Source organism: Lynx rufus, unplaced genomic scaffold (assembly GCF_022079265.1).
Source record: "Lynx rufus isolate CCGP_SWC_20201006 ecotype Redwood Valley unplaced genomic scaffold, mLynRuf1.p SCAF_9, whole genome shotgun sequence".
Lineage (NCBI taxonomy): Eukaryota > Metazoa > Chordata > Mammalia > Carnivora > Felidae > Lynx > Lynx rufus.
The window spans coordinates 23365838-23379540 of record NW_025814897.1 but is presented as its reverse complement, the minus strand read 5'-3'; the positions used below and the strand labels follow the sequence as shown (position 1 = coordinate 23379540).

The 13703-nt window shown below is 59.4% G+C and overlaps 1 protein-coding gene across 3 annotated transcripts in view; it reads right to left on the bottom strand.

The window, feature by feature from the left end:
* The window catches only part of ST3GAL4 (ST3 beta-galactoside alpha-2,3-sialyltransferase 4), a 33575-nt gene extending 21066 nt beyond the window's left edge, over positions 1 to 12509 (bottom strand). The window contains exons 1-3 of one of the 3 annotated variants that reach the window (XM_047070707.1): positions 11420 to 11622; positions 4027 to 4113; positions 2753 to 2821 (exon numbers count right to left, since the gene is read on the bottom strand). In XM_047070707.1, coding sequence (XP_046926663.1) covers positions 2753 to 2797 — 45 coding nt within the window. In that variant the 5' untranslated portion in view covers positions 2798 to 2821; positions 4027 to 4113; positions 11420 to 11622. Of the gene's footprint in view, positions 1 to 2752; positions 2822 to 4026; positions 4114 to 11419; positions 11623 to 12490 lie in introns of those variants that run through there. The other 2 variants (XM_047070706.1, XM_047070709.1) reach the window with 2 other exon arrangements.
* Positions 12510 to 13703: the final 1194 nt, after the last annotated feature.

Genomic DNA, 13703 nt, shown 5'->3' with positions numbered 1-13703 from the left:
ATCTCTCAGGACCTCAGATTCCTCATCTGTGAAATTCAGGTCACAAGAGCAAGTTTTGGGAGGTGTGTGATCCTCGAAAGCCATCCTGAGATCGAAAAGCCTTAGTACAGGCCAGGCCGACACCATGGGAGGGGTCCACAACCACAACCATACTCCCCTCTCCTCCCAGCTGCTGTCTCCATGGCACAAACTACGAGGGCACACGCAGCTGCTCAGGCAGAGGGGGAGGAGCAGTGCCACCCAGGCTCTGCCCTGCACGAAACCCAGGTCCTGTGTACTGGTCAGACTGGAGTTGCACTGCTGTCACGTGAGAAGCACGGGATAGGAGGGAGGGAGCAGGCCTCACTGCAGAAGCCACTGTCTCTGGGCATAGCATGTTCTAGAGAAGGTGCCCAGACCCCCGATCAGTCCCATCCCACAGGCATAGAGATGGGCCCCCTCCCCTGAGCAGCGCCCCCTCTCCATAGCAGTTCCAGAAGCAGTACCCTCCTCACTTATTTCCAAAGTGATATTCCCTCTGCTGGTTCTCCCCTGTCTCGGGCAGGTACTCCCAAAGTCCGCAGGCAGGGACAGTGCAGGGCAATGAAAAACATTCTAGCTCTGACCCAAGAATGGTGGCTATCAGCACGGCTGTTTGGGAACATCTGGGAATAGCAGGGAAACAGCTCTCCCCTGTCTATCCAAGCTGTCCTGCCATGGTGGTTCTGGAACATGGAGGTTTCAAGAGGTCAACAGGGGGAGGACCGGCTCCTGAATTCCTATTAGGAGCCCAACCGAGTTAGGGGAGCTGAGGGTGGGGGTAGGGAAAAGAGGGAAGTGCCCTGTGGCAATGTAGCACCTGCGGTGGGGGCTCTAACTGAGAAATGAAACCAGGAAGAAGGAAAAGCAAGACCCCATTTCCTGCAGTAGCTGTCCCCAAGGAAGAGCGAAGCCAGCAAGGCCCTTTTAAGGTTTCACATCAGTTAAGACTTTCAATGAACTGACTCTCCTCCAAGTAAAAGGTTGATGAAGAGCTAAGGGGGTGGGGCGGCTAGCATTCTAGGTGCTGCTGGGGAAGGTGCAGACCTTCCAGGGCAAGCAGTGGTCCCTGGGGGCAGAGGCCAGAGCAGAGCAGGTGGGAATACTGGCTGGAGGGCCGGCTGATGCTCAGGTTATCAAAGATGCCCCAGGACCACCTCTGCCCCTGGGGCTCCTCCACGGGGGACATGTCCAGCAAATCCGTCCAAGTGCTCACAGCCCCATCCATAACCCAGAGCCAGGAGGCACCAGGGAGACACTCTGAAACCCTTCGCAAGCCCACCCTGCTCCGGTCCGTTCCGACCCTCCCGCGTCGAAAACCTCCAAAGGCATCTCTGTGCAAAAACACACCCGTCTCTGCTCACCCACAGGCACACCCCCAAACCAACCCTGGAAACACGCAGGAATGTAGTGACCCCTACACACACGTGCACACACCCCTCATTCCTTCTTCCCTGCCCACCCCACCCCACCCCACCCACCCCCAACGTACAGCTTCTGAGGTCTGCTGAGCCCCCTCCGCCAGGGCGCTCTCTTCCCCCATCCTGCGGCCCAGGGCACGGGCCACAGGGCTTCACCTTCAGCTCCCGCTCCAGCCCGGTTTGTTTGTCAGGCTGCAGGTCCCTGGAGCTATCAGCCAGGGAGCACTTCAAGAGCAGGGAGTGGCTAAGCCAGCCCTCTGGGGATCTCTTCACCTCTGAAAGTTGGGTAAAGAGAAACTCTGGACTTCTGGCCCCCGGCCTGGCCAAGCCCGGCTGCCAGCGACAGAGTCACACTCCTGTTATGCTCAGAGGTTCTTGGGGAGGTGGGCACTGGGGGAGGGGGAGGGCTACAGGAAAGTGAACGACAGGAAGATACATAGCCTCAAAGGGATGTCCCCAGTGGGGCTAGGGAGTGTCCCAAGGCAGCCGGGGACCTCAGTCACACACGGGACAGAGGACACCCCCACCCGGCACCCTCATAGCGCTCACTCACCATCCTCCTGGCCTGGTCTCTTTGCCCAGGCACCTAACCCTGATTCGTGTGAGAGGGGCCATCCTCCTGGCCCACCCGCCCACAAATCGGGAAACTCCTAAGCCCTCTCCTAGCCATCCCCCTTCCCCAAGCAGACCTTTCTGTCTCAAGCCCTGAGGCATTAGCAATTGCAGGAGCATCCCAGCACCCAGACCTGGGGCAGGTGGTGGGAGGCAAGCCACAAGCTGGTCAGGGCCTGGGGACTGAGGATTCCAGAGTCTAGGGCTCGTTCAGCAGGTTTGGGCCTCGCCCACACCATCTCTCCGCACAGTTATGGCTTGGTTTCTATAGGATACCTCCTGGGCAGACACCTTAAAATCGAATCGAGGGAGGTGCTAGGGGTCAAGCCAAGTGCCAGAACCAGGAGAATCTGGGGCCTTGCCAGCAGCTCCTCCCCCCTCTGTTGTTTTCAGGTTAGAAGAATACAGCCCTGTTAATCCACTGCAGCCTGGGGACAAGCACTACCCTTTAGGGCCAAATGGAATCCAGAGGCTCTTTTCAAGGAAGCCTGTGCCAGAAAAGGACTGGGGAAAACTGAGGCACAGGGAAGAAAACCTGAGAAAACTCAGGAGACCACGCCGTCACTGGGGCCCTGGCCCTACTGGTCCTCCTGCCCTCTTCCCAGTGTCTGTTTGCTCCTGCCTAGGAGCTGGCAGGATCAGGGCCCTGGGACAAGGTACCTCCCACCCCCGAAAGCACCCCCAAAGCCTGGCCAGCTCACCTGGCCTTCCCGGCTGTCAGTCCAGCTGTTCCGGAAAGAGAACATTTTCTTCCCCCTCTATTTGGACAGCTGCAGGGACAGTGATGGCAAAAAGAGAAGGTCTGATTACTGAGGGAGGGGACAGTGCAGGGACAGGGCCACAGGGCCTCCGACGGGGTGGCCAGAGGGTCTGGAGCTAGGGGGAGGTCCCAGACAGGAGACTGGGCCAGGGACCTAGGTGGGGCCTTGAGCAGCCCAACAGGGTACAGGGAACGGCTGCCATCCAGAGGGTAGCAAGAGGGGCTTCTAGAGCCAGGCCTGGGACCTGGAGTCATGAATGGACGCCCGAGAGCAAGGGAGGAGAATGACTCCCTTCTTTACGAAAGCACTCAGCTACAGGGTGGGGCTAAGGATGGCCCTCCGGCTCAGCCCCGAACCCTTCCTCCCAGGCAGATCCCCAGCAGATCCAGGGCTGGTGGGTGGGGTGCAAGGAGGGGAAGACAAGGCAGCTACAGGACAAAAGTCAGAAGACCCAGAAATCCAGCTCCTTCCCGATGAGGAGGCCGGAAGTAGAACAGTAGGGCCAAGACGCACACTTTTCCTCCTCTCTCTGCTTCCCGACGGTCTCTCTCTCACTCCCCTGCCCCTCCTCCCGGTCCCTGTCCCCTTTCCAACCATCATGTCCTGGTGTCTCCCTGTCCCCATCTCCACCTCCCCCCATCGCCTCCCTCCCCCCCCCCCCCGCCCCCCACCCTCGGGTTATGTAAGGGGCCTGAGAACAACACAGAGGGAGCTTTGTTGTCAAACCAAATCCATACGGAGCCGGAATCGGCCAACGCAGCTGTTCCCCATTCCCTCCGCCTTGGCAGAGTTGAGATGCTGGGCAGGAAGCCCCCACACGCCTCCATTTTGGGAGGTGGGGGGCAAACGCTGGCCCTAGGGCCCCCGGGCAGCTAAACGGGTGGCCAGAGATCAGTCACCATTGCGTGGGACCACAGCAGGGGACCAGCCGGCTCCCAAGACAGAAGGGAGTCCCAGTGCAAAGCCAAGGTCACACAGACCACAGAGAGGAGAGCGCCAGGCTAGAAGCAGGCCTGGATAGTGGCAGGCCTAGAAGGCGGGGGGGGGACAGGACACAACCTCCCACAGGCCCACCCGTGTTCTTGTCCACACACGGATGCATGCCTATGCTCTCTCTCTCTCCCACACAACCCACGGACACGCTCATGCACACACAGCGCACGCGCGCATGAACACACACATCGGCCCAAGCACAACACGCCGTGTGTGCTCACCTGGAAGGTGTCTGAATGGAAATCTCCTCCCTGCTCTGGCCAGCCTCCTCCATCCCAGCAGGTACCTCTGGAGAAAGAGCTGGAGCTCTGGAGAGAGGAGGGCAGGGGGCAGAGGTCAGAAGCCAGAGAAGCTCCACCACCAGGCTCTTCTTTGCCGACCCTCAGGCTCCAGGACAAGGTCCCACTTTCCTTACCAGGGCGGTGTCCAAGAAGGGGGGGACGGGGGGGGGGCAGGGAGCTGAGTTGAAGTTTACTTTGAGTTTACTTTGGGCTGGCACCGTCCCTTCACCAAGCTCAGGGGCTGGAAGAGCCATCTCACTAGAAAATGCTGGAGCTGCCAAGAACAGCAGGCTCTCCTGAGCCTCCACAGCCCAGCAGGGCACCTCCCCGGCCACCGGAAGTCCGGCTGCCAGTGTCAGGACAAGTTGGATGTTGAGGCAAGGGGGGTGAGGACCCCGGGGGCAAGAACAGATGTCAGACACGAAGGGAGAGGGAGGAAAAGGGAAGAAAGGAAGGCAGAAAACGGTCAACAAAAGACAGAAAAAGAGGGACAGGACCCAGGAGCGGACCAGAGGAGAGTGGGGGGACAGTGAGTATGGCGAGAAGGGCCCAACAGCCCAGGAGGACGGGCTCCCCCTCTCCCTGAACGCACTCTCCCCAGCCAGGCCTTGGCTAAGCCCCTGGGAGGGCAGAGCCAGCCTGGGAGAAGCAGGACAGAAGTGGACATTTCCAGGGGTGTCCTAGTCCACCAGCTCCTCCGCCAGCCATGCCCCGGGGGATTTCAGCCTCCCCAGTCCTGGGTCTTTGGGGCCTGGAGAACAGAAAGCCCGAATAACATCAGGACCTCAGAGACAGGGATGAGACAGAGGCAGCGGTGGACGGAGGGGCAGAGAGAGCGGGGGTCACTCCTGAGACAGTCTCCTTCCTACCTGTGGGGAGAGACACTCTGTGACCTCCAAGGGCAAGTTACTAAAACAACAACAATAAAAAAACAACAACACCCCAGCGAGTTACTTTTCTGAGTCTCAGCTCCCTCATTTGCAAAAGGAAACAGTTACTGAGAGGCCACCGTGTGCCAGCACGGTGCCAGGTGCTGGGGACACCAGGGTAAGGCAGTCGCAATCCTGCCCTATGGTGACCTCTGAGGCCTCTGCCAGCTTGTTTACCTCATTTGCGTTTCACAGACCTGGGAGGTGGGGCAGATACTATTAGCCCAATTAACGGATTGCTGATGGAGAACGAATAATGGCCACGGCTCTGCCTGAGGTCACAGACCTGGGGAGTAGACAGAGAGGAGACCAAGGATGCCATCCGGCTCCTGCCCGGCCGCCTGCCCCTGGCTGCTGGGCCGGCAGGGAGACACCTGTCAGTGTCTGGGCCCCACCTGGAACCACAGAAAACACAGCAGCCAGCATTTACAGAGTGCTGGATTCCGCGCACTGGGATGTCACTAGAAACGCTCTCTCATTCAGAAGTGCGAGCTCCTCGGGGGAGACCGAGGCTCTGTGTCGGGCCCACGGCTGGGCAGCCGGGAAAGGAGTCAAGCCGTGGCTCCCTGTACCGCACCACCGTCCCTGCACAACGTGGCCAGCGTGGGAGCTGAGGGGAGCGGGGTGGCACAGGGGGAGGTGGCAGTGTGCTGGGTGGCCGGGGAGGCTTCCGAGTGCACAGCCTCGGGCTGGATGCCCACGGACACTTGCAATTTAGGACGATGGCTACCGAGGGCACCCGGGCCATACCCGGGGGGCCGGCCAGAGCAAAGGCCAGGAGGTGAGAACACACATGGTGTGCTCCTGGGAAAATAAAAAAGTCTTAATGTGGCTGGATGGGGGCTTTCAAATAAAACTCTTTAGAGCCAAGAAACCCTCTGTCCTACTTTCAAAGGGAATTTTATGTGGAAACCCAATATGGAGAAAGAAGAGAAGTGTAGTTGTTTGGGTAGAAGCAAGAACAGGGGTGAACCGTGCCTCCCGAGAGGACACCTGAGAGAGGCTCCTTAGGGCCAGTCTGTGCAAGGTCTTAAAGTTTGGGCTGAGGAGGTGAAACAGGAACAGGGAGGGGACCCACTGAGCCCAGGGCAGGTAGAAGGAGGGGCCTGCTCTCCTCAGGGGGGCAGAAGCCTGCCCATCCTTACCTGGGGCTCCTGCCTGCCTCCCGGGTGCCCAGAGAGACCCCCGGGGGAGGGGGAGACCCCAGGCAGCCAGGCCAGGCCCTTCTCTGACCAACAGCTCACCTGTCTGCTCACTGCCTTTGCCCCAAGAAAAGGAGGAAGGAAAAACAGGAACGCAGTGAAGACAAAGTCAGAAAACCCAAGCTATGTCTTCCATTCATTTATCAAACAAATATTTACTGAGCACTTGTTATTTGCTAGACATCATTCCAGGCATGAAGAATGTAGCAGTAAACAAGACAGACAAGTTCCGGGAGCTTCACGCTAAAATCCTAAAATCTCAGCGAGAAAATGCCTTAAAAGTTTTCAGATCTGCTCCACACCACAAACGTGCTCCTGCTATGCCCACGTCTCCTTTGGCCTGTCCCCGTCAAGGTCACCAGTCGATGCGTACGCATCTTCCACTATAGGGAACTGTCCCCTCCACAGGCAGGAGCATGCTCCAGAGCCTCCAGATGGCCACACCAGAAGACCCCCGCTGGTGTCCCTCCCCACCCAGCCTAGGCAGAGCCTGGGGCAAGGGAGTCAACAGAGCGTCAAATGCACTGTTAGAATGTGCAGGTTTTATTCTATATCAACACAAAATATAAGGATTCCTTGCTAGTTCTGCTGATTCTGAGTCAATGGCCTGGGACCAAGGGAAATGAGTCAGCCCCGTTCTCACCTGCCCAGAGCTCCCGGGCCCCTCAGCCTCTGCCACCGTGACTGCCCTGTTCGCTTCCCTCCCAGGACCCCCCAGCAGTCGTCCCCAGAGCGGGCCCGCGCTGGTGCCCACTTCTCTCCCGCCGTCGCTTCCAGCCAGGCCTCCCTCCTCCTGACCTGTGCACCTGCAAAGGGCAGAGGGGGCTGTGGAAGCTGCGAGGCAGAAGGAGAAGCCCGCCACTAGGACCTCTCCAGGCCGGGGCCAGGCCAGGGCGGGTGTCAAGCAAGGACCCTGGAGCAAAAGTGCTCCCGTCTGGCAGGAATGTGGGGATGCCAGGCCCCGGAGCAGCCGCCTTGGCCCAGATCCCCCTGCTCGGACCTGTAGGGCCCCTCCCCATCTCCACGTGTGGCCACCGTTGCCGGATGAGGCCTTGCAGCCCTGTGGGCGGCAGCTGGGGGAGCCGCTGCATTTCCAAAGGAATAGGAGCCGGCAGGCGGGCCAGATGGAAGCAATTACGGGGGAAAGCAGGAGAGGTGGGGGCTAGGAGGGGCTGGGAGGGCCAGCGGTGGGGAGGGAGGACGAGAGGGAGAGAGGACAGCCCCGCCCTGCCGGGCCACAGGGGGCTGACAAGCAGAGTGCCTGCACTCACAGGAAGGGGGCCACATGGGCAAATGGGCAGGGCGAGATGTGGGGTTCGCAAGGGCTCTGGGCTGGGAATCAGGAGGCGGAGGTTGTGGTCGGCCTTAGTCACCGATACACTGCGGCCCTGAGCAAAGCCCTTCACACCTCTGAGACTCTTCAGCCATCACAGGAAAGGGGAGGAGGAGCTTGGGGGAGCAGTGCTGGACTCAACTGGCAAGTGCAGGTTTCCCAAACAGGACTAGATACAAAGTCTCCGCTCAGCTGCTCCCCGAGCAGTGTGACCGTGGCCATGCCGTTTACGCTTCTCCAGGCTCCGTTTCTTCGTTTACAAATGGGCTGAGAGAAAGGGTTGTGTGAGGCTTACGTGATTTAAATAAGTGTATAGCGCACCTTTTTTTTTTTTTTCTTGTAAGTTTACTGGGCCAGGCTTTTAAAAAGTGCTTGATTGACAAATGGTAACTACTTTTGTTATCTGCTAAGTCTTTTTTATTCTAAGGAGGTCTTTACAGAGGCTGCATGGGCAGAGGACACAGGGCAGGTGGGGGGCATGGGTTGGGGGGCATTGCGGCAGCCCCCTGGATCCCACGCCCTGGAGGAGGGGTGGGATCCAAGGCAGGAACAACAGTGTGCGGGCCCAGCACTCTGCAAAGCGGTCCCTGTCCTCTCCAGCCATCACCACCCTCCCCACCCCACACAGGAAAGCAAGAGCCTGGAGCCGCTGAGCCACTGCGCTGGGCTTTGGAGGGAAGCTCCAGGCAGGAGGAAGGGACTATCCTATAACAGCTCCTCTGGGCTTGCAGAGCCAGGCCTTCTCCCGCTCAAGGCCCAGGTAGACACGGAGGGCTTCACCTAGGCCCGCACCTCCCCTCAGCCCCAGCAGCAGCATCTCTTCCCTGCTGGGCAGAAGCCAGGGCCTCGGATTCTAGAGCAGTCACATCATCTTTCTACAGGCAGCTTTGCAGGGGGCAGGGTGGGCAGAGATAGTGAGATAGTGCCAGGAGCCGCCTGTCTGCTGGTCCCAGGCAAGGGGCCAAGATCAGACGAAAACCTGCAGTTCTGGACACCGATGGCCCTCACACCCTGAAAAGCAAGCGACCCCACACAACCCCTTGGCAGAGTTCAGCCCCTGCTGGGTGCAAGGGGTACCCATCAGGGGCCCCAGGGGAACTGGCTGGGGTCCAGGCGTCACATACAGCTACATTCAACCACTTCCTCCATCTGTAGCACAAATAGTGTCACACACACACACACACACACACACACACACGGAATGTGGTAGAGGTCAAGGGTGCTTCTGAGGCCAGGGGTGGCCAGCAGCGTACCCAGGGTCCCTCAGAACACACATATGCAGAAGTGCTGAGCATTCTGGGAAGGGGGCAACCAAGGAGAGATGGGGGAACAAGTGACTACAGCTCCAAAACCTGCCTAGCCTAGTTGTTTTGTCAAGGCAACCAAAAGTTTCAGATCAAGGTCCCAGGTCTTGAGAAGGAAGGAGGGCCCTGGGGGTCAGGGAAACAGCAGCTGCCTGCCACAGGGGAAATGTCTGACCAGAGGGCAGCTAAGGAGTCCGCAGGGAGGGAGCAAGTGCTCTCCTTTTCCTGAGGGCCCTCCCCTCACTACCTGACCACCCCCACCCTCCAGAGCCCAGGGCCCATCTCCAGGGGCTCGGGAGCTCAACTGGGCTCTGGTGCCTGCCTCGATCTCAATCTGTAGACCTGACCCTCAGACTCTGGAATGTTCTGTGACACTGATCTGGAGGGTCCTATTCAGGAGGCTGAGCCTCTCCCTCTCCTGTGAGCTGGAACCATTTTGTATTATTCTAAGATACAGTGACCCCTTCGCCAAGACAGAGGGTGTAAACTTTTGAGCCATTTTGAGAGGAGGAATTCATAGCTCCACCGGGACAGCCTCTCTGAGGCGAGACCCATAGAATGTGCCCAGATAGGGTCCGAGGGGGAACCCAATGCAGGGCAGAGGCCAGGCCAGGGTAGGGTCACTACGGGATGACCACAGGTTAAGCTAGAACAGAGAAAGGGAGTCCAACTTCTCTGCTCCTGCTGGTGAGGGTGGTAGTGGTGTGTGTGTGTGTGGGGGGGCCTTCCAAGATCTGTTACAATTCCAGAAAGGATCGGATTCTTGGTTCTACCCGGAAAACTGGATCCTAAAAGGGCTGAGAGGGTGGAGGGGACAAAAAACTCGGTTTCTGAGGAGTGGGAAGTGCTTTGGGTAGAGAAGGAGGTGAGGGAGGAAAGAGAAGACAGCCCAGAAGACACGGCTGGGCTCCATGGCCGGGGTCTCTGCTCTCAGAAAAGGGGGTCCCTGTTGTCTTGAGCAGTAACCCACACCTGAACTACAGAAGCCCTCTTAGCCCACAGTCCAAGCAGACGATTCCTACTTTCCCTTCCTACATTCTTTCAGCTATGCTCCCCTCCTAACCCCTCAACTTGGACTGGTCGGTGGAGGACTGGCCCCAACTCCTGCCTCTCCTACAACTGCTTGATGAAACCCAGGACCCACGGGACAGCCTAAGATCTCCCACTCAGCCTAACGATGCTGAGGGACAGGGCACAGAGAGGGTTTAGAGTGGAGACAGGAGCAGAGCAAGGTCAGAGGGTATGCCCAGACCAGCTTCCAGCAAAGAGAAAAAGCCCCCACGAGGTAATTTCCAGGCCCCAATAGCTGGCGCCTCCCAGACAACCTCTCTGGAATTATGGGGCAGCTTTGCAGAGTAAGTGTGGCAGAAACATCACTAACAGCACTTACATACCTCTTCCTCTGTGCAGGCAGCTTTCAAAGCACTTAGCACATATCAACACATTTAAAATCGCCCTGGCAAATGCCAGGGCCAGGGCCCGGCGGAGGACGCAGCTCGGGAGAGAGCAGTATTGGTCTGTGCCTCTAGTGACACCCTAGCCCCTACCAGGCCCGTTCCCAAGGTTCTACAAAGAATAAGTCAGCCTGAACTTGGCTTCAACGCTGTGCCTCCCTCCAGTGGTGGAAAGCAAGGCTTCCCTGAGAAGCCAGTGGGGGTGCCAGCCTGTGGGTGGTCATGAGGTCAGACAAGCACAGTTGAGCACCTGAACGCTGCCTACACGCCCCCTCCCCCCTGTCTTCCAGCAGCAGCCCCCCAAGCCAGGCCCTCAGGACGTGTGAAGCAGCAGAAGTACATGAGGCCTTAGATGGCCCAGACGGAGCTTCCCCCCAAGACTGGAAATGGAGGGGGCAGCACGGGCGGACATGTTGGCAACCCTGGGCCGGCCAGGAGGTCCCTGCCAGCACGGGCCCCAGGGAGGCACCCGGGGCAGACAGCTAAGCCCAGGGGTCCTGTCGCACCCTGGGGCCCCACCCTCACCGCAAACCCACCCCTTCCCACTGCCCACCACCCAGCAGCTCTGAGGCACCGTGGCTTAGGCCCAGAGGCCCCCCACAAGGTGGACCTGGTATCCCGGGCACTGCCAGCCTGCAGCCAGCAACCCCCGCCTTCGGGCTCTGCTGGGCGACCTTGCGAGTCCTGCCCCCAGATGGACCCAGCAAAGCCTGTCACCTCTAGCAAAGCCAGCCCACCCGATCTTCTGGACTCGATGGGGGCAGTGGTGCGAGAAACCCTGGCTCAGAGGATGCTGAAGGTGGGGACGCCTCTTCAGCCCGGGCTCAGGGGTGGGGGCTAGAAAGTTTCCGGAGAAGAGAACCATCCCGTTCGCTCACTCCGAGGGAGAGAGCAGCACCGGCTTCCCGCGAAAATCTGGTCCAGAGAAAGGGATCCCGGGGCTGCGGCCGCCCCACCCGGGCCGGCCCCGCGCTGCGCCCACGTGCCGGGCCGACCACCTCCCCGGCCGCCGCGGCGCGGGGCCGGGGGCCCGGCAGCCGGGCCCTCGCGGCGCTCCCGCCCTCCCTCCCCCCGCCCCGGGCCCCACGGGGACCGGCCGCCGCGTACTCACCCTCGCGGGTGGAGCGGGGCGGGGCACGACACTTTCGCGCACAGCTCCGATCCGCTAGGCGCACGGGCTGGCGGCGCGGCGCTGGCGCTGCGGCTCCGCTCCGCCGGGTCCCTGTCCCGGGCGCGGGGCCGGCCTGGGAGCGGGCAAGTCCGCCTGCGGGGAGGCGGGGGCCCGGGCCCGGGCCCGGGCGGGGGGCGGGGAAGGGGCCGGACACGCTTGCGCACACGGCCGGGGAGCCGACTCCGGGGAGCGGGCGGGCTGGAGGAGGAAGGGCGGGGAGGAGGAGGAAGAGCTGGGGCGCTGCCGCGCGCGGGCGGGGCCGACGCCCGCCGGCCGGGGACTGTGTGGGAGCAGCGGAGGCCACGGAGGGGAGGGGAGGGGAGGGGAGGCGGGGGGAGGCGGCGGGACTGGGGGCGGGGGAGGGGGCCGGGGCGCGGAGGGGCGGAAGGGGAGGCCGGATGGGGTGAGGGTAGAGCCCGGCGGGCGCTGCCTCCGTGTGAGTGGCGCCAGGCTGGATGTGCCCAGCGCAGCCTCCGCACACCCTCCTGGGAACAATGAGACCCAACAAAGGGTTCTCGGCTCTCCCACGTGGTGAACAGCGTCCTTCCCTCATTGGGGAAAGTGAGGCACGGAAGAGGGAGGGCCTTGCTCCGGGAGCCTCCCCCCCTTCCCCCAGGGCACAGCGGTGAGGTGCCCTGGACCGAGACCTGGGCCTTTCTCTGCCCTAGTCTGCACCTGCAGCTCCCACACTGCTCTCTGCACCCCTCTTCTGCACACCTATTTTGGCCTTGAGAAAGCCTCTCAGTTTCTGTTCCTTACTGAAGGCGTCAGGCATCCTGTCGCCATCAGGCTCCTGACCCTACTTGGTTGGGCTCAGACATCCCCAATCAAACCTGGAAACAGCAGTCCAGAAGTCACGGCCAGGACAACCCCCAGCCCCCAGCCCCCGAGGCACTCCTTTTCCTAGGTGAGTGGTATTTACCGAGCCCCCAGTGTGAACAGCCTGGTGCCTGAGGCTCCAGGAGCTCCAGGGAAAGTCTAAGACCCAGTCCCTGTCTCCAAGAAGCTTACCATCCAGCCACGGAGAGAAAGCTTACAAAGGACTTCTGTTCAAGAAGAAGGCAAGAGAGGATGTGACTAAGTGTCAGGGCATGAGTCACTGAGGGTAAATGCAAAGGGGATTCGGAGAAGTGCCAACTCCAGGTTCACTGCAGATGAAACTGAAGGGCTTATCTGTTGAGAACAGGTGCCTCGGGAAGCTCGGCTCTGCAGGAGCAAAGTGGAGAAGGCTTGGGTTAACAGAGGCGGGCCTCCAAGTTCTTCCACAAGTGACCGTTCTGTCCTAAGTCACACCTTGCACAAAGGTGTTTTTTTTCCTGCGTTTCCCCATTGTCTAACATCATTACGTTTGAATGGTGCCTTTGGCTTGGTCAGGCAAGCATTCATTCAACAGCTACTTACTGCACGTCAGCTCCAGGCCTGGAGCTAACCTAGGTGGAAAGAAGCAGTGACTAAAGTCCTTGCCCTGAACAAGTCCAGGGGACAGGGGGCTCTCCTTTTACACATAGGAAAACTGGTCCAAAGAGAGTGAGCAACTACCAGAAGCACCTGGGTAAGTCTGGCCAAGCTGACCTGAGAATCTGCCCAGTTCTAAACTTTGCTAACTCTTTGATGAACGAGATCTAAACACAGTTTGCTGTTCTTGCTGTGAACCATGTAAACTTCGCTCTGCCAGAGACTAGAACTGAAGGGCCTGCTCTCACTCCTGGAGACCTGATTCCCAAATCTGCCTCTGTCATCACATGGCTTTAGTTTTCTTACTAAACAAACAAACAACACCCCCCCCCAAAAAAAACCTTACTAAAAAAAATGGAGGGGGTGCCTGGGTGGCTCAGTCGGTCAAGTGTCTGACTTCGGCTCAGGTCATGATCTCGTGGTTGGTGAGTTCGAGTCCCGCGTCGGGCTCTGTGCTGACAGCTCAGAGCCTGGAACCTATTTCAGATTCTGTGTCTCCCTCTCTCTCTGCCCCTCCCCTGCCTATGCACTGTCTCTCTCTCTCTCCCTCTCTCTCTAAACGAAATAAACATTAAAAAAAGGAAATAACTGTGTTTAGTTAAAGGTATTAAATTAGGCAATGGATAGGAACTTGCTCTCAAGCTCTTGTGCTTTGCAAGTGTGTGTCTTTCTATTATGCAGGCGGCTTCCCTTCTCTAACCTTTAAGAGTATTCGGGTCCCCCCCCTCCCCCTCCCCCAGCTTGTCCTGGGCCTGGTTACTGGGTGCCC